At 33.9% G+C, this 26,033-nt stretch overlaps 3 protein-coding genes across 3 annotated transcripts; 2 read left to right on the top strand and 1 right to left on the bottom strand.

Annotated features, from left to right (window-relative positions):
- The first annotated feature begins 1,292 nt into the window (after window positions 1–1,292).
- On the top strand, window positions 1,293–7,439 carry LOC138333684 (universal stress protein YxiE-like). The gene is made up of 4 exons (XM_069282214.1): window positions 1,293–1,965; window positions 4,583–4,663; window positions 5,955–6,067; window positions 7,066–7,439. The coding sequence occupies exons 1-4, from the start codon at window positions 1,896–1,898 to the stop codon at window positions 7,267–7,269; spliced, it is 468 nt and encodes a 155-aa protein (XP_069138315.1). The 5' UTR covers window positions 1,293–1,895; the 3' UTR covers window positions 7,270–7,439.
- A 135-nt stretch (window positions 7,440–7,574) lies between these two features.
- Window positions 7,575–19,232, top strand: LOC138333683 (universal stress protein YxiE-like). Its single transcript, XM_069282213.1, has 4 exons — window positions 7,575–9,709; window positions 10,572–10,652; window positions 14,325–14,437; window positions 18,110–19,232. The coding sequence occupies exons 1-4, from the start codon at window positions 9,616–9,618 to the stop codon at window positions 18,338–18,340; spliced, it is 519 nt and encodes a 172-aa protein (XP_069138314.1). The 5' UTR covers window positions 7,575–9,615; the 3' UTR covers window positions 18,341–19,232.
- A 5,601-nt stretch (window positions 19,233–24,833) lies between these two features.
- LOC138332659 (uncharacterized) lies at window positions 24,834–25,715 on the bottom strand. Its single transcript, XM_069280654.1, has one exon. The coding sequence runs from the start codon at window positions 25,713–25,715 to the stop codon at window positions 24,834–24,836; it is 882 nt and encodes a 293-aa protein (XP_069136755.1).
- Between the last annotated feature and the right edge of the window lie 318 nt (window positions 25,716–26,033).

Raw genomic sequence — 26,033 nt, 5'->3', positions numbered from 1 at the left:
CTAGGCATAGATGAAAAAATACGATGGTATATACATGTAATGGTACCGGAATTTTTTTCCTCACTAGCACTCCTTCAACAGAAAAAGCCACGTGTATGTTACCTTTGTAAGGTAACGCTGCTCTCATGGAAACGCTACAACATTCTCAATACTCCAAGGATTCCCATTACGTACAATCTTTACACTCCTGGACTATCTCATAGTAAAAACGATGACAACTCGAAGGAAAAAATCTCAACCAATTACAGACCAGCAAGCATTTTATTTGAAGATTAGCTGCAGAGGGAGCGACGCCGAATAGTCAACCACAGTGTACCGTTCTACGGCTCTTTTTATGTATATCAATTGACTAAAATACCGATGTTCTGTTCCTGGAGTATCGAGGATGACGCCACAAAAGTGTGACTGAAGCTTGTGACCTAATGCCATAGTAATCAACACGAACAAAAATGACGCAAACTATATATACTTCTACCGTGAAATTCACCATTCCATTCCGTTGTCAGTGTAGTACGGAAGCGTGTTAGGCTCACAGAGGAATACTTTTTTCAACTAAATGATAAATAGAATATCACACTCGTGTCTACGTAATATGTAATTTATAAAACTAAATAATTCGGTATGGCACTCGCCTAAAGGTTTGTAGCATCAAATTATTGAACTCGTTTTATTCCTAACTGACTTTATCCTTCCTAATGCCTCCCTTGGCACAACCTAATTTTTGGCCTTGAGTTGAGCGTTCGCTCTTGTGAGGAAGGCTCTGGGTTTTGTCCCCTGGCCGAGACACACCAAAGTCTTTAAAAGTGGTAGTTTCTGCTCCTGCTTAGCGCTCAGCATTAAGGGAGTGGGACTACTGGTTCGCCCCTTGTCAGTATAATGTGACCGGGTGGGGTGTGTTGCTTGGTATCTTCGGCGTCATGTTTCAGTGATATAGCACTATAAAAAGGCAACAGTTCCATTATACAAGAAGACACAACACTAACATACCGCAGTCTCCCAAAACACGCATCTCACACTTCACACACGCTACACACTGCATATTTGAGAGGCCGTCCTTACATGACCCTGGCTGTAAATAGGACGTTATATCATCAAACAAGCAAAGAAACATTATAAATTTCATGTTAAATAGCCACTCATGTAAGATCCGCTATATTTTGCATATGTTTGCTTCGACTGTAGACCTTTTACGATGTTGTTTAAAACGCAAGAAAAATCCTTGATCTGCAACTAAACCCGTGTGCGTGCATATACATGTACTTCTCACCGCACCATCACCTGGCGGGACTCTGTCAGTGTTGATGTGTGGTACATAAATACTGTTATCTTTTAAACGTCAGTCTGGCAGGGTCCATTGACGTTATTCATCATTTTGCTTGCTCGGAGTATGTTAATAACCAGATATTCCATATGGTTTATAACTCGCCTCTAGGTTATACCAGCAACAGACGTTACCAATACTTTGATGAATGATCAGACGCACTGGTATGGAGTGCACAAACATTATGCTTCTAACATATTGTTAGTTCCACAGTTGGTAGTCTCGCGTCTGAACAGAACCGTGATATTTTGTGTAAATTTAGTTTTAGACAATGAATGTTATCTACAGGCAATATCCAGATATCCCAGGAAGGGGATATGTAATCGGTTATATGCAATCCTAACTTGATTTTACAGATAAAACTGGTAAGTCGATAACTTCATTAACATTTACGGTAAATAAAAGGATAATTGATGCGGATTCATCGATCGTGGATATTTATATGATGAACAAACTGGCTGATGCACTGGCTCCGTAATGCATTACGCTTGTTAACTACTCCTAAGAGCCATAGAGATAGCTTTGATGGGAGTACGAGATTCATTCTACGTTTCCAAGTGAACTGGAAAACAAAATGTCCAAACAGCGGTTTGTGGTGTTAATCTGCATGGACGGTAGTAAACATTCGGACTACGCTCTCAAGTGTAAGTACATAAAAATGTGTAGATCTAGATCAAGTTTAAAAAGTACATAACATTAATTACGTAGATATGGATGAAGTTTAAGTACATATATGGATATGGATGAAGTGTATGTAGATATGGGTCAAGTGTAAGTACATATGTTAATATTGATCAAGGGTAAGCACGTACATATATATATATAGATATCGATCAAGTTTACGGAAATATGTTAAATGGATCAAGTGTGAGTACATATATAGATATTGATCAAGTTTAAGTACATATATAGATATGGATCAAGTTTAAGTACATATATAGATATGGATCAAGTTTAAGTACATATGTAGATATGGATAAAGTTAAAGTACATATGTAGATATGGATAAAGTTGAAGTACATATGTAGATCTGGATGAAGTGTAAGTACATATGTAGATATGGATAAAGTTTAAGTACATATGTAGATCTGGATGAAGGGTAAGTACATATGTAGATATGGATCAAGTTTAAGTACATATGTAGATATGGATCTAGTTATTTGTTAGAAGCACCATTGTTACATCTGATATATATATTTACCGGTATGATAAGAAGACTTTTGATAATAAAGTTATCATAGGTATGGTCAAATGACTGCGCCTCGGGAACTATGTCATCCCTTGACAACACTATATTTAAGACCATAGTGGCCTCAAAAGAAGCTAATAACATATAAATATATTTATCGGTATAGTTGAATGGCTATTGATAATCACGTTACATTATTATGATTTTTTTTACCGGTATTGTTAGATTAATAATGCTCCTGAACGTATTGTATTCTCTAATATTGTACGATAAATGTGTATATGATATTTCTCTATCATCTCATCATTTAATTCGGATTGATATTTCGTATCTTCACACTATAGCATATGTATGTCCATCTGTTTCAAGAAAAACAAAATAGGTTAATGTGTGCATTCAACTGCGTTTATGACGATTGTATAGTAATGTATTCCACACAAAAGCAAAATATTATGTTAGACAAAACACACAATCTTCGAACAGAAACATACATGAATATGACATACGAGATGTAAACAAATGCTTGATTTTTTTTATTGATGTTGTTTATTTTTATATAAATCCTGAGATATATATCAACATCTTCTGTATCTAGTTTGCGATAAAGATACCAGATGGGTTATTTTTCAAACTGTGTTCTGGTAAGGAAAATTACACAGACAGAAGTTTATGTGTTATCCTTCCCAGCATTCTCTTTGATGACCTTGTATATGACCTTGGGTATATATCCATTAGTGTTTCATCATTAGTCGTGGTTTAAGCTGTCAAGAGTCGCATAATTGCTTTTAAGTGCCATGTTATTGTTGTGCGTGGTTCAATGTACGGGCAGTGAAATAAACACAATAAAAAGACAATGCATGGTACAAGTCACAGTAACATGGATTACCGTTACATAGCCAGACATGTCTATGTAATCAATGTAATTAAGATTCTTCACCATACCATAGCATAGACCTGTAAATCAAAGCTCATCACAGCGGCTATGCTCATCACAGAGAGGTGCTCTCCAGAGAATAACGACAAAGTCTAAACAACACGACTAGTTTAAGTACCATGGTAATGATGCTCTTAGTTCGATGAGGAGACATATCAAATATCGAAATCGATTTTCCAATCTTGTCAGTCTGTATAGTTTGTGGTTATATCTATTTGAAAGTAATTCCAGATAATGTTGGATATCCCAAACACGAAACGATGTGTATGTTTTGATTACACGTTTTGTAAATGTTAATCCGTGATCATTACCGAATGGGTTGGGAATGATTGTACACAAACAACTTTGTTAGTTCTCGTGTTTTGTTACTGTAAATTTTAATACTTTTTTTTTATTAAATAAACAACAACAGAAGACTGCATATATAATTTGTCAATGTAGCATTTATGTTACAATGGTACTTAATTTCCAATCCGTTTAATATCGGTGAACAAAAGCTGACGAATAAGTCTCCGTTTAATGCCCATACGTATGTATAGTTCTGACGATAGCCTGACAGACCAATAAGTGTAACGGTTATTAATTAAGCTTTCTGAGTGATCATATAACAGTTTTTATTCTGTATTTGCATATTAAAGAGTTAGCCGCCCTTGCGGGTAGGTATTGTTTGTGACGTCATGTGTTTACGACTGTAACGCCATACTTTTCGAAGAAAATAAAAATGACAAAATATCACAAAATAATGACGTCACAATGAATACCTTACCGCAAGGGAACTAACTCTGTAATATGCAAAGATAGAATAAGTATTTCCTACACGTGTTGTATTCCGTCTTTGCATATTACAGAGTTAGCTCCCTTACGGGTAGGTATCGATTGTTACGTCATTATTTTTTGAGCACAATTCACGTCCTTTTCTCCGAAACGTATGACGTTACGCTCGCAAATACATGACGTCACAATCAATACCTACCCGCAAGTGCAGATAACTCTGTAATATGCAAATTAGGAATTGAACGACACTTGAATATAAGTTTTTATTAGCATTTCTCGTACTGGTTGTATAGTGCGACATTTCAATAACTGATGAAGGCAATGATGTATGACCGTACTAAACCTAATGAATTGTATTTTGCAGACTACAGGGATCATGTTCACCAACCCAACAACAGAGTGTATGCCGTGCATTGTGCGCACTACCACACAGAGCACTGGAATAGTGAGTATCATCAGGCCGATCTCATCAGTCCAACATCATTGGCGTATAGAGATATAATGTGATATTTACATAAATGGTTAAATCGTACTCATTTAAAGATGCTCCGTCACCGCCGACAAAGCATAAACGAAACCCAGCACTTGAACAATATTAGATGTTTAATCGTGTACATATATACATACAAAATAATTCATTTTGCTTTTGGTACATGCGCAATCAGTAGGTCACTCTATATAGGACATAGTGTCATTGAATTTGTTCTGGACGCAAATAAATATTTTCCATATTCTTAACTTGAAGTAAAATAAGAAGCTCAAACTTGTCAATGATGGAAATGGTGTAAAGTAAGTAACTTTTGTAACCGAAGAAAAATACGAATTCGTCTGCTTCTTAAAGAAAAACTACCATTCGTCAGTGGTGGAGCATCTGTAATGGCATAAGCATATACAATGTTCGGACTAGTAAGTATAACAAAGTTACGGGAATCCGTTCCGTAACATTTCTGTCCGATATGTGAGTTTTCCGGACTATCGGCGTCCCGGATTATCGCGGGTTTGATGTATGAAATACTGCATTTCCTCGTCATATATTTGTTTAAATACATGGTTGCAATGTTGATGGATGAAAATTTCTGACGTGGTTCTTCGAGTGTTTGTTGTATCTGTGTTAACAGATCACTAGACAAAACACACACTAACTGACTTATTCTGTTACTAAAATAAAGATAAGAAATAGTCTTCTATTCCATACCGTTTGTTGGTACTAACTGATGCAGGTGTAGGCAAAGGAATTCTGTGGGTATTCGAAGTGTTTTGGCATATTGCTTGTCAAATAAACAAGTTATGTTTTATAAGTAGAGAAACATATCTGAAACAGAGACGGCTGTATATCAGTTGGCGTATTTGCGTTTTGGCATTCAAGTATAATATCATAATACTTAAAGTATTTCTCGATATCCGTGAACTATGTCCACCGACCGTTAAACAACAACGATTTTGGGCTTGACTTAAAAACGAACGATGCATTAAAAACGTCTTGAATACCATGTTTACGTCATTGCCGTTTAGAAATACCCATTTGCATGTCTCTTCTCTAATTCTACGAAATTATTTTCACATGTAAAAAAAGCTTGGTAAAGGTGTAGAGTGTTTTTTGAGTCAGTTGACAATTGGTATTTTTGCTGTATAACATAAACGTTAGACAGCGTTGTTTTATGTATCGATTTGATGTTTTTGACGTTTTATATTTTACCAAGGCTTTTATTACCTTACTAATATATTGTCTTTGACAGAGTTCTCAATGACTCCGTCGGATCCTGCAGTGCTGCAGACAATGATCGATCAGGATATCGCGAGAATAAGTAAGGTTGTAGCGCACGTCAAAGACACCATCAGTGATCTCAAGGTATATCGAGATTGACATCACTTCTACCACAAACAATTTTAAGATAAAGCCACCTAAATGATAACATATTTATATTGCGATGACATGTCATTCCACTTAAAAAAACTACAGTGTCAATTTTTTTATCCACGTGGAGAGGTCAAGGTTAAGGGTTAAAGGTCAAGTGGTTGATTTGCTGAAAAATGTACTAAAAACTGGCTTTGACTTTATTTTCTTCTTCAATATATGTCACATCTCTGATGTGTTCACTGGATAATTTTTTGTGAGTTCACGTTAAAATGGGAATGTTTTGGAAAAGGACTTATGGAATTAAGGTCAAAGGTCGTACTACTTACATAGGCAGTTAAGCAAAATAAACTACATAAAACGCTTAAAAATGATTGAATGTATTATTTCTTTTACATTTGTAATTTGATATACACTTAATCTCCTACAAAAGTATGTCAAATTAAACAAAGTATAATATATAATCCATCCTCTTTAAAATATTATTGTTGTTAATCATAATAACAGAATGAATATATCTGTATGAGCAAACTTTTGCGACAATCTTAAAAAAAAGACACATTAGTAATAATCTTCCCTTTTTATCGAAAAGTTTGTTTTGCCAAAAAAGTAGTTGGCAAAAAGGAACAGTTGGAAAAACATATATAATGGCAATGGTATCAGTCGATTCGTCTTGTTTCAAAATAAAGTCCATTTAATGCAAAATAAAAACTAGGTCATGGATTTATTTGAAGTCAAACGTGTATAGAGATTATTGATTCGCATTGATCGATTTTTATCTGATATTGACTGCCTTGACACGAATCATTATGATAAAGGTCTTCGATGAAGACTCTTCTTCATGAGAACACGTACCGTGTTTGATAAGCTGTTTCTTGGCGGTTTTAACGCTCATAGTGCATTTCTTTTTCAAATCCAATCAGAAAGAATTCTTAAAAATATTGAATTTAATAAAACTTAGATTTTAATTCAATAATTTATCACTTTTGCAGATGAGTGCTGAAATTATGAAAGTTCATGGACATCCGGGCCATGCACTTGTGGAAAAGGCGAAGGCAATAAACGCCTCCATGATCGTGGTAGGGTCACGTGGGATTGGTACTGTCCGAAGGACCTTTCTAGGAAGCACCTCAGATTACCTTATTCACCATGCGAATGTGCCTGTTCTCGTTTGTAAACATCCACACGATATGTGAGACAGGCGATGGTGACCTGCTGGTGTGATTATATAATGGGCCGACGGCTACATTGATAACAGATAAAATCAGGCAAGGACTATTTCATACTACACTATTTAATAGAAACGTTCCTTTGACGAAAAGAGGGTTTTAAATATACTTTGAGTCCAATAAAATTTGACATATAATGTCCGCTTATGTTGTTGATATAGTTAATAAATGATCCGGTAAGCGTTGTAGTTTACGGATTCATACGATAACCCTCATTGTCAGACATTTCTGGAGAACTTATCCTAGTCTCAACGTCATTGTCGGACATCTCTGGAGAACTTATCCTAGCCTCCACGTCCTTGTAGAGTATCCACTACAAAAGTGCCGTATAACGTAGTGTATAATGGTGATCTGTATTTTAATCAGATTGTTCTCTGGAGAACTTATCCTGGTCTCTTCTTCATTATCGGATATCTCCGGAGATATTATTTTTGGAAAAGATATTATTGACTAGATGATATTTTTGTTAAAACACATACGTTCCTTCAATGTTTCAGAAAAGAAAAGGGACTTTACCAAACGGAATTATACTGAAATAGACAAAAATAATTGTATACTACTCATATTGTGAATCCTAATAAAGAAGTTAAAAATGGTCAAATAAACTAATGAGCTATAGAGCTAGTCAGTCAGTTATTATTCCGAGTTATGCCACTTAAATGGTTTTTTTCGTAATGTAGCATTTTCTTTCTCCATAATTTTGGATTCGAGTTTGATTTAATTTGTCAAACATTTGTTTAAAAAATAAATATAGTAAGATAGTATATGCTAATTGACTGGGATTTTTACTGGATAACAAATTTTACAAATCATTAGTTAAGTAACCATGTTAACGATCAATACGTTATGTAGATAACATGTTAAGATAGAGTTTATGTAAAGAGACAGTGTTTTGAGTGTGACAAATTAACTGTAAATACTGTTTTTCGGTAAAACAATATTTAAGTGCATCTCCACAAATCCACGTATTTTGCCCCAAATACAGCAGTAGAACTAGTCTTCGCCCCAAATTCGGTGTTCCTAAAAACTAACAGGAGTATTTGTGATGGTTGAAATAACTTCTTATATGCCATTTTTGCATGATGTAATTTACAACCGCCAGTTGTATGGCAATGTCAAAAATGATTCGATGCTTTTGTAAAGTCGAATCCACACACTAGACATTAGACCGTAGTAACTACAGTGATTTTTGGTACACATGTTACGAACCCCGCGGTGGACGTGCTTAACTGAAAAGTACAATTGTTTTTCATAATTTGTCAAAATTTACAAGCAACACAACGATCTATGACTTAAAAGTAATACCTAAGTTTTAGGCCTGATGTAATTAAAAACGTATGAGGTGTCCTACGTACATATAGAAACATTAAAGTCGTATTTGGTAAAAATATTCGTCACTTAGGTAGAATGGGTTATAGGTTCATTGAGAAATAACGCCGAAAATAGAAAGCGGCGATACATTGTACATGTACGTTATGTGATAATGATGCGTATTCATTATTCTTTTGGTCTTACACCGATCAACTAATATAAGTTTATCGCCAATATTTAACTAATTTAAATATTTATTGATATGAAAATAAAATATACTAATTATATACGTGGCTTTGACACAAACTTTTCTCCATTATAAATGTCCCAGTCTGTGTTGTTACGATATTATATGTATAAATAATGTACAGCGTTGAAATGTATGCCAAAAACTATGAAGTTAGACTAAATACATTTAATTATTCATATTTCATATTAAGAAGTATAAATAATATTTTGAAGCAAATGTGGTTCGTTACATTGTATTTTATCATATATCTCTTTTAGACAAAACCTGAATACAGCCTTTTGGTAGTATAATATATCGAGGTAAATAACCCTGAAACATTTGATATTTGTGTCCTTGTCCTCGCTGAAACTTGATACCACCAAGATGGAAATGAGGACGGGACTCTGCGCAATCTTGGAGATCTATTACAGAGGAATATGTGCATTTGAATACAGAAGAGAGTTTGCATACGTCATAGCCTATATAACGAACAATAACCTATATATAGTATGACACCATTTGTGACCTACTTATTCATTTATGTATGACATCTTCTAAGTTATATCTAAAGGCTGTGGCACAAATGCAGCAGGTACTACACTTGTTTGTATAAGATAAAGTGAGATTTGACCTTGGAACTGACCACGTATGTACATACGCTGACCTCGAGAAAGTAATTGTGACGTTCTAGATCTCGTTGTCGGTCACTGATATTTTTACAGACAAACATACTAGTAAAAACCTGTGTACGTGTGCAAGCTAAAGAATAGAACATGGAGGGACAGCAGACAGCCAGCAACGCTGCCCACAAAACTATAGTTGCTTTATGCATGGACGGAAGCAAACATTCAGACTATGCATTGGAATGTAAGTAATACTTATATGTACCTGTTATATATTTTATGTATATCATGTATAGCACATGTGTGATTTAGAGATATGCGTGTGTATGTATATACATGGTCACTGATCACTATATGTGTATACACATACATCATACATGTGCTATAGCTAGGGTGGTATTGATCTTACGTTTTGGTACAATGTGCATATAGTCACTTCTTCCAAATATTTTGTTTAATTGCGGTTTGCGTTCCTTGATAGACATTATACATGTTGAGAGTGTATTAAAGCTTATCGTTTTATGCAATCTATACATCTCTAGTGACGTCAGTTGATTGGCATTTTCTTTCTTGTCATTGCTATAGGCCTTTAAGGGTACATGTACATTTACCATTTTAATGGCCACGTATGTGGTTCCGATAATATATTTCAGTGAAGTTCTGGGTCGAACGCCCCTTCACAAAGATAATGCAGCTACGTTTAGCACATTTCTTACTTTTTAAGTTCTTAAGTTACCGTACTATTATAAAGAGAAAACAGATCCATACAGTGTTTAAGGCCCGATGTCTACTTAATAAAAAAGCACATGAGACAAAAATTGTGTCTATGCATAATAAATATAGATATAAATAACAGCATCTTATACTTTGTATATGACTGCTGTCAAAGATACTTATAACTTACATATGGGAACACTGTACATATCACAACATATACCAGCCGCTTACAAACACTATAATCATCATAATAAAGAGGCTTTATTTTTCTGTGCTTATACCAACGTTCTTGTTTATTGCAATAACTTTTTTGATCACCATGGTGACTGTAAATACCTAACAATGCACATACACACAAACCATAATGATGACATATATGATTATTACAGATTACATGGAGAAGGTCCATCGTCCGGACAACGAGGTCCACGTCATCCACTGTGGGAACTACAAGGCAATGGAGAGTTTGTGTGAGTACATAAACGGGCTGTCTCATGGGTACACAAAACTTGTTAAAGATGCTCCACCGCCGACAGAGCATAAACGATATTCATCATTTGAACAATAATTAGTGTTTAATCGTGTATACATAAGTCTAATTAACACAAAAAATAATATAAAATAATTTATTTTGCCTTTGGGTCATGAGCAATCAGTACTTCATTCCATATAGGATATAGTGCCACGGAATTTTTTCGGGATGCAATTAATTAATTTCTATATTTTCAACTTGAAGTAAAATTAGAAGCTCAAACTTTTCAATGGCGGTATTGGTGTAAAGTAAGTAACTTTTGTAACTGAATAAAAATACTAAATCGTCTGCTGCTGTTTTGATAATTAAAAAAACACCATTTGTCAGCGGTGGAGCATCTTTTGTATCCGAGTTAAGTGTGTGTCTGATACAAAGGTTAGGCTAATAAACATTATCTTTACTTCAAAAAGTAAGTTTGATTTGTTAAGGGTAAACTAGTATGTTTTATTAAGAATTGTTGACCAACTGTAGTCACATTACATAAATATGCTCACAATTATCATATCGGGAAAAAAGACTTGAAATATAAAAATGAAGATTATTTGTAATAGGTAACACAGGTCGACGAATATGCTATGACGCACAGCAGTACGACTAGACTGGCAAACAATCTTTAGAATATTAAAAACATCACTGGAATTGGACATGACAATTTGTGTCTCTTGGACATGTCTGATTCTAAATTTTACCAGACCATAAGTTTCAAACTAGGGTGAGAAAATCTAGTACTGGAACTAAAGTTTCAGTATATTTTAAACTCAAAGTGCTTAGGTGAATGTTAACCCGTGGTAAATGGCAATTAAAGAATGAAAATTAACAGGACACGTGTTTGTGTGTCATTTTAAACTTGGTATTGTACTCTAGCCATCAACATAACTGGTCAGTGGCGTAAAAAAAGATAAAACGTAATGAGGGGGGGGGGGGGGGGGGGGGGGGGTCCCCCAAAATGTCCTCAATATTTTGCAAACACCAAAGGCGCGAGATTTTGTTGTCTGGGGAGTTCGTGCCTGAATGACTTTTACAATGTATTTTGATGATTTTAAAGCGTTCTTAACACGGTAGTTTTTCGATTTAAAGTTACCTGCATTTACAAATGATAATTGTGAATGTCGTCATACCATTATGCAACCCTGTTCGATCTGAACATACCGGATTCACACCATTGGCACATTGTTGTGTAACTCAAAATAAAAATGAATTGTCTCTTTTAAGATATATTTCTTAAAATAGTGTAATCCTTTGATGGACATTTTCAGTCTAGTTCTTGCGTTTTGAATTTTCATTATGAAAGGTGTGAACATTACGTGCTCGAACGTTTCAGGAATCGCGCCGCGCAACGAAAAAAATTAAAAATGAAGTACGAAAAATGTGCCGGAGGACCTTTTTTCTTTCAAATGTGCATTTTTAGAACATTTTCATTTCATTTCAAAATATTTTATTGATAATACAATAAATATAAACAAAATTATAACACATCTCATAAATATAATTAAATAAAATGTACATGTATTAACAATTGGATTAGATAACAGGCAAAGCCTATACAAATTCCTTCCAAGAACACTTCACTCGGCGAAAATGGATTAATGTTTTCCCCCCTGCCCTCCACCGCCTCCTACGCCCCTGCTGGTTTTATGAATTTTTGAAATCTATTGATTGTTGTGATGATAGACTGGTTATTATGATTCCTATGTTTTGTAATGAGAGATGATCTCCGATATCAAAGATATCAAGCTTACACTAAAGACGCGCATTAGGCTTACTAATGATAAAAACAAATGTCTTCTCAGAACTGAACTTGCCTTTAACCATCAATTGAAATAAAAGAAAGATTTTTTACTGTAACATCAGCTTAGTGTGAAACGATATGGCTTTTTCATATCAGCCTTGGCAAATATTTGTCGCTCACCGAGACGTTCGCGGCGTAGTCACACGGATGATGCTGGTGAGTATGTGGAGCTTCCGAATACATGTTTATTATACCTAATATGTAGTCTGTAGCAGTTGCAATACAAATGAAAGAGAATACGCGTTTGTTAATTAGCATATTCATGACATAAGCAGATCCTATTTTTCATTTTTCTCTTGTTCATGTAAATATATTCTAACCAATGTTTTTTATTAAGAAAAGAAAGATGTGTAATGAACGCACTGGAAATATTGCCTGTCTTTGTATTTGAAGATTTATTAATATTCTTCCGTTTCATCTTAGGTGATAATGTTTTAATAACAATGCCAATGTACATGATGCATTCTGCTTTTATCCAATCTCAATAAATGTCATTTCCAATTTACAATGGAGAAATCGTATTTCTATAGTGTAAATGGGAATCCAAAAGACTTTATTCCAATACATGACATCATGCATTTCCTGAATCATCCAAAGATATTTTTTTCTGAAATCATTGTCAGTTATTTAATTTTAATTTAAGTGTTTATGCATCAACGCACCTTTTCGATGGAAACAGCCAAAGTTAAATTCGTACATTGTCACTAAATCATATGAACTATTAATAAAACTAACCAAGTCAGATAAACAGTGTATACACAATATTATTATATATCGGCTTTGGATTTGACTGTAATTCTGATATATCTCGCTAAACAGACGCCCGTATATATCACTTACATGTTATAACTGAAGATCTAATACTCTAACGGGTGTAACACAGTTAACGTAAAACAACAATAGTTTTAATCTGGATTTGACACAAATAGAGATACCTGCATTCGGTCACATATCGAGGGTCATTTCTAACGATCGTTCTGTTCTGCTTTCTGCAGAGCAATCACATCTTATTTTCTTGTATTCGGCATCTGTAGACTGGCAGGTTACCGCTAGGATAATTACGAAGGAACCCTTCAAAATTCCAGAAGTGCCTTCCCGTATGATAGATGTGAACTATATTTCACAGTTAAGGTATCAGAGAAAAATATTCCTTCATGGGTGTATATGAAGGATAAGGATAGATATGACAGGCTGAGAAATCTGATACTATTTTGTGAACTCTTTGTTTGAGTATCCTTCATACATGTATATTTACATTTTCTCTGCAGTTCCACTATGTAAGCTTACTAAGCACAGAAGGCAGTCATGTAGACTATGAATTTCAATATCATATCATTACGTCATTATCACTGTGATGTCACAATTGTCGTACCAGTGATCACGGAAAACAGCTGTTCAAATGGCTGTTCCATCCTTGACGATAATGAATGATCAATTCACTCTAGATGCAAAATCCTTTGGTATTTCAACATAAAATTGTAGACAAATGTAAATATAAGCATTGAACGTCTTTCAGTTGGCATTTATAGCCAATATAAATGCCAACTGGACATAGGCAAATCCAACATGAAGCGCTCATGGAATATGCCTCTGTCAAGTTGGCATACATATTGGCTATGAATGCCAACTGAAAGACGTTCAATGCTTAAATATAAGGAAGCCTCGTGATATCGGAGGATGGAATTTGTACGTTGCGATGTTACTTAATAATAATACTTATTGAGAGCCTTGACGAAATGTTAATGATCGGGAAAGAGAAAGAGAGCCTTGACGAAATGTTAATGATCGGGCCTTCCACTAAATATTACTTTTATTTAACAGCTATGTCCATGGCACCAGCAGAACCGGGACTTTTACAATCTGTTATAAACGAAGAAGAACGACGAATTCAGGACACTATGGAACATATTAAACAAAAGCTCCATGAATGGCATGTAAGTATAGTCAGATGCATTATATTAATTGTTGATACAAAAATAACTTAACAAGTAAATGCTTAATTCTAAAGCTTATATAGATATTTAAAATACATATATAAAATAAAGTCTTAAATATTTAACATTTATCAAAAACATAATTTGGTTTAACGTTATATCAGATATTGACAATCGGTGCTAGTTGGTGTAACGTTATATCAGATATTTAAGGATTAAAGTCTCTTTCTGGTGGTTCTATCGAAGGATAAAGTTGAGTAGGGTATCGATATTTGGAATGGACCGCGAAAGCGGTCCATGAAACAAATATCGATACCCTATTCAACTTTATCCTTCGATAGAACCACCAGAAAGAGACTTTAATCCTTATATTTACAGTCTTAACTATTATTTTCATAGCTCAAAATTTACCCTTAATAGTGTTGATGGCATTTATAAGACTAAAATTGAATTATATCGTTTGGTTCCGACAGGCATTTCGAACAGCCACTTGAAGTGGCGGAAATTCCCGCCAATTTATCAATGAACATACCAATAAAATGAGTTCCGTCTGATGAAGCATATATCTGAGGTTTTCCCGGTATGGAACTATAAATCATTTTATTTATCTGTTGTTAAAAACACAATGGTGCAAAGCAGTTTGGTTTTAATATTTTGCTTCGTATGATTTCACACGCTTACACAATTCATAACGTGGCAGGATATTTAACGTAGTTGTGACGCGGCGTCCGATTCAAACCGCCTGTGTCAAGTAGGTGTGACAAACAGAGAGTTTCTTCAATTTTGTGATCACTTGAGTTCTACTTAATCAGTTCACGTTTGAAATTACTTGAATACACGGATGTTTACATAGTTCCATGTCATTATTTCCGGATTTTAGAGATTTTCAAATGTATCGGACGTCGTTTCGAGGAACATGTACAAACACAGGTAGGCCCACTACTGTAAATCGTTTACTGTACCGCTCTCAAAATGTTAGCTATATTTATATTGTTGATTTAAACACTTCAGTAAATATTAGAGGTGTCTATTACAAGTATTGTAAAGCTACAATTGAAGGATTCCGTTTCATTGATATTTCGAAACACCCAAACGTACATTGTGTATGTAAGTCCTACTCTCGCCGATTCACAGTAGATTCTAGATAACGTACAGGACTTGTCTATCCGCCGAGGTGAACAAAAATGCATTGTCGTGCTAGGTCGTTTTGGTTACACTTATCCAACTCAAATACTGATGTTGTTCTGACATATCTTATCCATTCGCGTACAACCAAAGATGTTAAAAATACGAATATAATGTAGATCTAGGCTACATGTTGTAGAGAACAACACAGACTCACAGACACACAACATGTAAACATTGCGACGTCATCGGAATGTGCAAAACTGTACATTGTACAACATTGTTTATTTATCATACGCACGGAAGCATTGCTCAAAGAGGTACGGTAGTAACATACACAATGTAACTTTTCTACATTTGTATTTACACACATACATGTATATGTGTTCAAACCTATTTTGATACATGTACATGTTCATCGAACGTACGTTCGGTTACTGAAAACACCAAAAGTTTCTGATTTGGACCATCATAAATTCATCCGCGCGGCTCCAAATTGCGCGTGACATACTCAATTTATCGAGAAATAAAGTTGAGTAGCCTTTGGTTGAAATCAACGGGGTTTATACTATCAATTCACCACTGACTGTAAATATTGACAATTAGTGCTAGTTGGTGTAACGTTATATCAGATATTGACAATTAGTGCTAGTTGGTGTAACGTTATATCAGATATTGACAATCAGTGCTAGTTGGTGTAACGTTATATCAGATATTGACAATCAGTGCTAGTTGGTGTAACGTTATATCAGATATTGACAATCGGTGCTAGTTGGTGTAACGTTATATCAGATATTGACAATTAGTGCTAGTTGGTGTAACGTTATATCAGATATTGACAATTAGTGCTAGTTGGTGTAACGTTATATCAGATATTGACAATTAGTGCTAGTTGGTATAACGTTATATCAGATATTGACAATTAGTGCTAGTTGGTGTAACGTTATATCAGATATTGACAATTAGTGCTAGTTGGTATAACGTTATATCAGATATTGACAATTAGTGCTAGTTGGTATAACGTTATATCAGATATTGACAATTAGTGCTAGTTGGTGTAACGTTATATCAGATATTGACAATTAGTGCTAGTTGGTGTAACGTTATATCAGATATTGACAATTAGTGCTAGTTGGTATAACGTTATATCAGATATTGACAATCAGTGCTAGTTGGTGTAACGTTATATCAGATATTGACAATTAGTGCTAGTTGGTGTAACGTTGTATCAGATATTGACAATTAGTGCTAGATGGTGTAACGTTATATCAGATATTGACGATCAGTACTAGTTGGTGTAACGTTATATCAGATATTGACAATCAGTACTAGTTGGTGTTACGTTATATCAGATATTGACAATTAGTACTAGTTGGTATAACGTTATATCAGATATTGACAATTAGTGCTAGTTGGTGTAACTTTATATCAGATATTGACAATTAGTGCTAGTTGGTGTAACGTTATATCAGATATTGACAATCGATGCTAGTTGGTGTAACGTTATATCAGACATTGACAATCAGTGCTAGATGGTATAACGTTATATCAGATATTGACAATCAGTGCTAGTTGGTGTAACGTTATATCAGATATTGACAATTAGTGCTAGATGGTGTAACGTTATATCAGATATTGACATTTAGTGCTAGATGGTGTAACGTTATATTAGATATTGACGATCAGTACTGGTTGATGTAACGTTATATCAGATATTGACAATCAGTACTAGTTGGTATAACGTTATATCAGATATTGACAATTAGTACTAGTTGGTATAACGTTATATCAGATATTGACAATCAGTACTAGTTGGTATAACGTTATATCAGATATTGACAATTAGTACTAGTTTGTATAACGTTATATCAGATATTGACAATTAGTGCTAGTTGGTATAACGTTATATCAGATATTGACAATTAGTGCTAGTTGGTGTAACGTTATATCAGATATTGACAATTAGTGCTAGTTGGTGTAACGTTATATCAGATATTGACAATTAGTGCTAGTTGGTGTAACGTTATATCAGATATTGACAATTAGTGCTAGTTGGTGTAACGTTATATCAGATATTGACAATTAGTGCTAGTTGATGTAACGTTATATCATATATTGACAATTAGTGCTAGTTGGTGTAACGTTATATCATATATGATAATTAGTGCTAGTTTGTATAACCCGATGTCTTATGTAATGCTAGTCACCTGTGATTTTGAGGCACTAAGATAAATTCATCCCAACTGAGAAATACGCAATAGTACGTTGTAATGTTTGAAATAAATATAATTTGAAAAAGTGTGTTGATTGAGAATAGCAACAAAAAGTAGGAATAACTAAGACTCGTGCAGATAATCGTTTATGTTGTGAAATGTCACATTATCGTAAATTCTGCATTTTTGTGAAATGTCACTTTTTCGTAAATTCTGCATTTTTGTGAAATGTCACTTTATCGTAAATTCTGCATTTTTGTGAAATGTCACTTTTTCGTAAATTCTGCATTTTTGTGAAATGTAATTATATTGTAAATTCTGCATTTTTTTACAGTTGAATGCCGTTATCTCACGAATCCATGGCGATCCAGCTCACGTGCTTCTACACAAATGTAATGAAATTGGTGCCAAAATGATCGTGATAGGGTCACGTGGTCAGGGCAAGATCCGAAGAACGTTTTTAGGCAGCGTCAGTGATTACATAGTTCATCACGCTCACGTCCCAGTCATTGTGTGTAAACATGAAAGCCATTTTCATCCTCATCATGGACACGCGAACCACTAATAGACCGACCGCGGCTCTATCGGACATGGAATCTTCACATTTAACAATAGATCGGTGATACTGGACTCACCAACAGCAATTCGTATGAAAGGCAGTTTGGACAGAGTAAAAAGACTAACATTAATGTGAGGCGTTTAACATACGCCGAGTTATGTGACTTGAAGCTATTTTTGTTATCACAGAGATCTTTTCTTCATAACCTCAGGTACAGTGGTATGCAAATATACGAGGTTTTGGTTTGCAATGTAATTAAAGATATCATTCCATAAGTATTCAAGGCTACGAATACGTTGCCTTATCAGCATTATCAAAGAACACAAATAGAATAATGTCAGACGCTATCTCGCGTCGTGCTGTGAGCCAACAAGAACATGTAAAATATTGAAACTTCTAGGTTTGAAATAATTCCGATAATTGGTTTAACTAAAAGTTCCATGACATGATATACCTTGTATCCTGTGGGATGTACATAATTCATACGAATCCTGAATACGAGTATAATGATTTATAATATCTATTTGTTCATCGGTATTTGTTCACTGTTTGTTGTTCATTAGTTTCTATGATGTGATGACTGATATAAAATGGCTTTTTTCTCACTTGTTATAGGTGTCATATAATAGGAGTTCTTATAGTATTAATTAGTGTCAACTAACGAGTACAAACATAGTACAAACTAACTTGTACAACTAGTATAAACAAACTAGTACAAACTAACTATTTTATATAGTATGAATATGACTTCACTTTGCTAGCGTTATATAGCATTATGGATATTTTATTATTGCGTTGTGGTGATTACTTGGACGGGGGGATATTTACCTTGTAATAATGATATGATATGTGTTAATGGGAAATATGGTAATAAAAAGTTCTAAAACTGTAAAAGGAGCTAGACAATGTGGTTTGTAATATAGTATTGAATACGGACTCAAATTCATCACTCAGCTGGCGGAGCATGCTTCTTTGACAGTCTATAGTTAAAAGGTTGTGGGTTATCACGAGATTTTGATTCCTGATCTGGTGACATGACATCAATAAATAATGCTCTCTGTTATAGATAGACATGTACATAACTCGTTTTACAATTATAGATAGTTATGTACGTAGCTCCTTTTACAATTATTGAAAGTTATGTACGTAACTCCTTTTACAATTATAGAAAGTTATGTACATAACTCATTTTACAATTATAGATAGTTATATACATAACTCCTTTTACAATTATAGAAAGTTATGTACATAACTCCTTTTACAATGATAGATAGTTATGTACGTAACTCCTTTTACAATTATAGATAGTTATGTACGTAACTCCTTTCACAATGATAGATAGTTATGTACGTAACTCCTTTTATAATTATAGATAGTTATGTACGTAACTCCTTTTACAATTATAGATAGTTATGTTCATAACTCCTTTTATAATTACAGATGGTTATGTACATAACTCCTTTTATAATTATAGATAGTTATGTACGTAACTCGTTTTACAATTATAGATAGTTATGTACATTACTCGTTTTATAATTATAGATAGTTATGTACGTAACTCCTTTTACAATTATAGATAGTTATGTACGTAACTCCTTTTACAATTATTGAAAGTTATGTACGTAACTCCTTTTACAATTATAGAAAGTTATGTACATAACTTCTTTTACAATTATAGATAGTTATGTACATAACTCCATTTACAATTATAGAATGACATGTACATAACTTCTTTTACAATTAAAGATAGTTATGTACATAACTCCTTTTACAATTATAGATAGTTATGTACATAACTCCTTTTACAATTATATAAAGTTATGTACGTAACTCCTTTTCCAATTATAGAAAGTTATGTACATAACTCCTTTTACAATTATAGATAGCTATGTACATAACTCCTTTTACAATTATAGATAGTTATGTACGTAACTCCTTTTACATATTATTATTATTCTCTTTATTGCCTCCAAATTTGAAGATTACAAAAGCATGAATAATAAACACAAATATACAAAGCATTTTTAAATATAAGAGTAATACAAAGTAAACATTACATTAATAAATAGTTATTTGTTCAATAATATAAGTACAAGTATAAGTACTAGTATATACAAAATATCTTATAAATATTCATTTATATGTTAAATATAGGATGGCATAACAAAGTGTGCAACCCGATGCTTTTTATTAACTTAATTATTATTCATTACCCATTATTCTTTTGTTATATTAGATTTATAACAAAATTATACAACTAACAGTAGGGGTGGGCAGAGCCCTACAAGTACCAGCAAGGCGTTACGGTCTCGCACATCTATTCTATAGTTTTAAGGATACAGCATGTAATTCACATTAAAGTGTTATACTTTAAAAATATATCAACTCCTCTTTTTTCAATTAATACATGATTAAGCATAATATGATTTACACATCTTGTACACATAGACAACAGATTTTATTCTGAAATCATTCAGTTCTTCTTCACTAATAGTGAAGGAAACATTCCCTCCAATCAATATATGAAATATCTGTACATCTGTAAGCGAGTGTAAATATACACTAAACAATATATCACTGATATTAATTATGCAACACCAAAGTTGGTCTCTCAACTCAGAGGTATATGAACATTGTAGAACTAAATGTGTCATAGGGTCCGTGTACAGAAACCCACATTTATGACATAATTCCATCGTATTCAAACTACGTATAGTTATAACTATTTTCATTATATAATGTATTATTTCTCTGTATTGAGGGAACAAAAGCGCTAGCTTCCATAAAATATAAGGTTTAAGTTCGTTATGTAATTCACGAAATCTTCTAAAGTCTGTATCAATTTTCATATGTTCATTAAAATTATGCTCCTCAAATTTCATAACAGCATTGTAGACTATTTTTTTCCAAACAACATTCTTTCTAAAAGTTCCGGTTTCAAAAAATGTTTTTAACTCTTTATATAATGAGTACTTGTTCAATATTTCTACTATGTCAGGAATAAATCCCTTTTGGTATGTTCTACCTAGACGAAAAAGAAGGAGTCTAGTAGTAAAAACTTTAAAAACAAGAGATGTTGGTTTCATTCTACATAATCTTCCAAAAAATAACAATTTTCTGGTGTCTATATACGCTTCAATAGAGGTCCAACCAAGTAATGATGTGCACATATCCGTTCTGGTCCTCTTTTCGAATCCCTGTATCGATTTAACAATAAAGTGTTGTGCTCTCTCTAACATTGTAATTTCCGTTCTTGTGAGTTGCCAAAGCTCGCAACCGTATAAAGCAGATGGATAAACCTTAATTTTGATAATTTTTGCAACAGTTAAGGGGTTAAGGGCACATGGATGAGCACCAGAGCGGACAATGGACATTGTACCTGACCTTAATTTTTTACAAGCATTCGATGTTCTATCAAAATAATTTTGTTTGGAATTTAATAATATACCAACATGTGTAATTTCTTCAGTCTGTGGCATAATACAATTATAAAGATAAGCATTATTATACACAGTACAAGTTCTTATCCTTTGATTTGTAAAAGTTACAATTTTGCTTTTTACGGCAGAAAATGAAAAACGCCATTTTCTACTATAATCTTCACAGATTAAAATCATTTTCTGAAGGCTTTTAAAACTGGTGCTAACTAAACAGATATCATCTGCTTGTGTGGGAACATTAACATTCAAATCTACAATCACTGCACCTAGACCAGAATTTTCTATTTTATTTAATAAATCATTAATAAAAACTAAATACATTTTGGCAGACAATGCCCCTCCCTGTAATATTCCACGTTCCATTTTGAGCATGGGAGACTTTAACCCATTATATAAAACACAACTTTCAACATTTGTATACATACATTTTAGTAAAATCCACATTTTTGAATTAAGACCCAATTCATAAAGTTTGTATAGTAATCCAGCATGCCACACGGTGTCAAATGCTTTATTACTGTCTAAAAATGCAACATGAACATTTGAACCATATTCGATATTGTGATTAATGCACTCTTGTAAACTAAATGACGTACATAAACTACACAAGTTCTTTTGATAAGCAGACTGCTGTTGATTCGGAAACAAGTTAGAATTAAGAACTGTTTTAATTCTTTCCGATAGAATAATTTCAAACAATTTGAAAAATACAGGTAGCAATGTGATTCCCCTGTAACTATTTGGGTCATCTTTCTTTTTACCTTGACCTTTGTACAATGTTATAATAATACCTTTTTTCCAATCTTTTGGAATATATTCGTTTTTTATAACACAGTTGAACAATCTAGCTATATAATCAAAAAGTAATGTACCACCATATTTGATGTGCTCATATACTAAGCCATCCCATCCTCCTGCTTTCTTAGATTTCAATTTTTTACACAATAAAACAATCTCCGAAGTGCTAACACATTCATTCAGATATATATCCTCCTCGTTACGGACTAGTGCTTCAATTTCAGCCACACGATTGGTTATTTCTGCATGAAAATTACTTTTAAATTCTTTATTCGGTGCATCTCGGAATAGATTTTCGAAATGAGATGCCCATGCTTTAACAATGCTATTGGGGTCACGTAAAACAATATTATTGTATTTCATTTCAGTCTGAAGTACTTGATTTTTAAAAGATTTCCCTCTGTATAACTGCCAAAACAAATTTTGATCGATTTCACTAGATTTATCTATTTCATTAAATTGATCAGACATATACTTATTGAATGCCTCACGGAGGTTTCTTCTGAAGGAGGTTTTACTTTCTTTATATTCAAGAAAACTTTTAGATAAATTTCTAGGTTTTCCATCTTTTATCCAAACTTGTCTTTTTGATTGGACATTTTTATGCAATTCTGATAATGCAGTAGACCAGTATGGTTTTAGATACCTTTTGTACTTAATTGTTGGTAAGGTTGAGTTAGAAGATTGTAAAATGGCAGATACAATGTCTCTGTTCAACTGATCTATAGCTTCATTAGATATTTGATCATTTGGCAATTTTATCAATCTTAATTCATTTTCTAGCTCCAATCTATATTTATTAATATCACCGTTTACAATTGATTTTTTCCAGTTATATTTTACAAACTTAGATGTATTGCACCGCTTTAACAGTGGCGAGACCTTCATGGAACATACAATAGGTCGGTGCTCAGACATATTTATAGCCTCTTCATCTAGAACTTCACACGATTCAACAAGGTCAAACTTATTAGACTGAACAATAATATGGTCAATACAAGTACAATTACCAGTCTGGGGCCAAAAGGTATGAACAGGTCCCTTACAATCTGATTGTACATTTACAGATATTAGGTTCATTCTATCTAAAAATAACTGGAATGCAGTGGATCTCTGGTCAACTTTAAAGTTATAACGAGGACCCTTTATTTTTACATTTAAGTCACCTAAAATCACTACTGGTCCCCTTTCGGAGTAAACAGAAATAAGCGATTCCAGTTGATCAATATGGTCAAAAAATAGTTCAATTGGCCTCGAGGAGGCTGGCATATACGCCAAAAAACAATATATGTGGTTCCCATTTTGGGTTTGAATTTCACATCCAATAATTCTAGGGCTATCCACAGGGATCTCTTGAACAATCAATGATTTTTGTCTGAACAAGATACCAACCCCACCTCTGATACTACATTTATAACGGAGTGGGTCAATTTCGTAGACTGGTTTTGCTATATGTGAGTAACAACAACCTTCAAAAGTATCAAAGAAAGACATACTATACTCTCTCAACCAGTGTTCAGAAATACCACATATATCAATGTCATGTGTATTTAGGCAATTAAGAAGATATGGCGTACCGGCCATTATCCCCTCAATATTCCAGCACATAATGTTCAGATTTTCAGTTATGTCCATTTTCAGTTAAAAACACCTCGCGGGGTAACCACGGACGCACGTATATACCGTCTGGCCAGAAGGAACGGTTACCTACCAGACAGTCGCCGTCGTCAATCACGTTAAGTTGTGCAGATGCTGTTCGTTTGTAGTCTCTTTCAAAATATCGAAGACAGGTAACTTTTACATTTTTCCGTTCGAGATACTGTCTCATCAGTTTCTCAGACGAAGTGACTTTGTTGATTCCATGCACATAAAATCTTTGAACCTTCCGCCGAGTTACAGGCTTAAAACCACAAAATTCTCCATACTGCATGTTACACACCGACGAAGGACAGTGGACTTGAATAGGTTTAGGTTTTTCGTCTGGGATCACTTTAGTCTTGGAAGCTGTAGATTTTCCTTGAGAATGGCCTTGTAGGCATGAAGAATAGTGAGCTTGTATGGGTTTTGGCTCCTCGTTTGTCCGCTTGTTTGTCGTTTCTTCAGTCTCGCTTTCCGTCTCGTCGTTATTTGTGTTGTGTAACACCTGGAATCTATTCGATAGGTTTAATGTCGGTTTAGTAGATACAGTTTCATTCGATTTCTCTTGTGTTGTAGATGTACGTTTAACGTCTCTGTAGTTCTTAAGAATCATCTTTTTGAGATCAGTTTTGCTGTTTTTGTAAAGTTGACGTGGATGATTTTAGCTTTTCCATTTCTTCGTCAAGGTCTTTGTACTCCGTTTCACGTTGCTTCATTTTCTGATTTGTTAGCCTTATTTGGTATTTGAGACTTGCCACACCGTTTTGTTGTTCGTTATCGTATCTTTGTGCAACGTTTAGACAGTCTGATATCTTCTCCTTAGTTTCAGAAATGCCCGACTTTACCACATTAAGTTTCTTCTCGGTATTGACACTGAGTTTCTGTATTGCACTGCTTTGTTCATTAATGTCTTCTTTATTGTTATTAACGTTTATCTCAAGCTTATTGTTTTCCTTGATTAATTTCTCGATTTTCTGATGTGTTTCAGTTTCCACTTCTTCTAGTTTTTGTTTAACAGTTTCATTTTCTTTCACACAGTTTTCTAGTTGGTGTTTTAATGTCTTTATTTCAGCCTGAAACTTTTTGGCTCTTGTTTGTGCACTTTCTTTTTCTTTCATGATTTTGTTCATTGTGTTTTTGAGTTCATCTATCTGTTCCGTGTAAGCACTTTTCATCGAAAGAATCTCACGTTGAATGATTGTCACTGTTTCAGTCAATATCTGTACCCCCGCTACATCGTCGGGTTGTGATTGTAATTTTGAATTGGTGCCGATCACACTACCCGAACGTTGCTTCTTTGTCGGTACGACTTCCGCAATGTCATCAGAATATTCGCCATTACATGCAAGTAACAGGGTAAAACAATCTTTTGACAGTTTTTTCTGTAATGACGCTGGAACCACTTGGCCCAACTTTCGCGTTTCGATCCGTCGTCTTAAATAGCCGTCTTTCACGGGAAAGTCATCGCGTAAAACGGCTTTTTGATAAAGATCAGTCCTGATCATTTCTAGATCTGGGATATTGTACATAACTTCTTTTACAATTATAGATAGTTATGTACATAACTCCTTTTACAATTATAGATAGTTATGTACATAACTCCTTTTACAATTATATAAAGTTATGTACGTAACTCCTTTTACAATTATAGATAGTTATGTACGTAACTCCTTTTACAATTATAGATAGTTATGTACGTAACTCCTTTTACAATTATTGAAAGTTATGTACGTAACTCCTTTTACAATTATAGAAAGTTATGTACATAACTCCTTTTACAATTATAGATAGTTATGTACATAACTCCATTTACAATTATAGAA

The sequence above is a fragment of the Argopecten irradians genome, chromosome 10 (assembly GCF_041381155.1).
Source record: "Argopecten irradians isolate NY chromosome 10, Ai_NY, whole genome shotgun sequence".
NCBI lineage: Eukaryota > Metazoa > Mollusca > Bivalvia > Pectinida > Pectinidae > Argopecten > Argopecten irradians.
This window is presented reverse-complemented; position numbering and strand designations above follow the sequence as displayed.

Excerpts from the sequence above, each read along its gene's own strand:
- LOC138333683 (XM_069282213.1), top strand. The coding sequence starts at position 9,616 with ATGGAGGGACAGCAGACAGCCAGCAACGCTGCCCACAAAACTATAGTT. Across the intron at positions 10,653-14,324 it reads CAAGGCAATGGAGAGTTTGT|CTATGTCCATGGCACCAGCA; the intron begins GTGAGTACATAA and ends TTTATTTAACAG. Across the intron at positions 14,438-18,109 it reads AAAAGCTCCATGAATGGCAT|TTGAATGCCGTTATCTCACG; the intron begins GTAAGTATAGTC and ends ATTTTTTTACAG.
- LOC138332659 (XM_069280654.1), bottom strand. The coding sequence starts at position 25,715 with ATGATCAGGACTGATCTTTATCAAAAAGCCGTTTTACGCGATGACTTT.
- LOC138333684 (XM_069282214.1), top strand. The coding sequence starts at position 1,896 with ATGTCCAAACAGCGGTTTGTGGTGTTAATCTGCATGGACGGTAGTAAA. Across the intron at positions 4,664-5,954 it reads CCACACAGAGCACTGGAATA|AGTTCTCAATGACTCCGTCG; the intron begins GTGAGTATCATC and ends TGTCTTTGACAG. Across the intron at positions 6,068-7,065 it reads ACACCATCAGTGATCTCAAG|ATGAGTGCTGAAATTATGAA; the intron begins GTATATCGAGAT and ends TCACTTTTGCAG.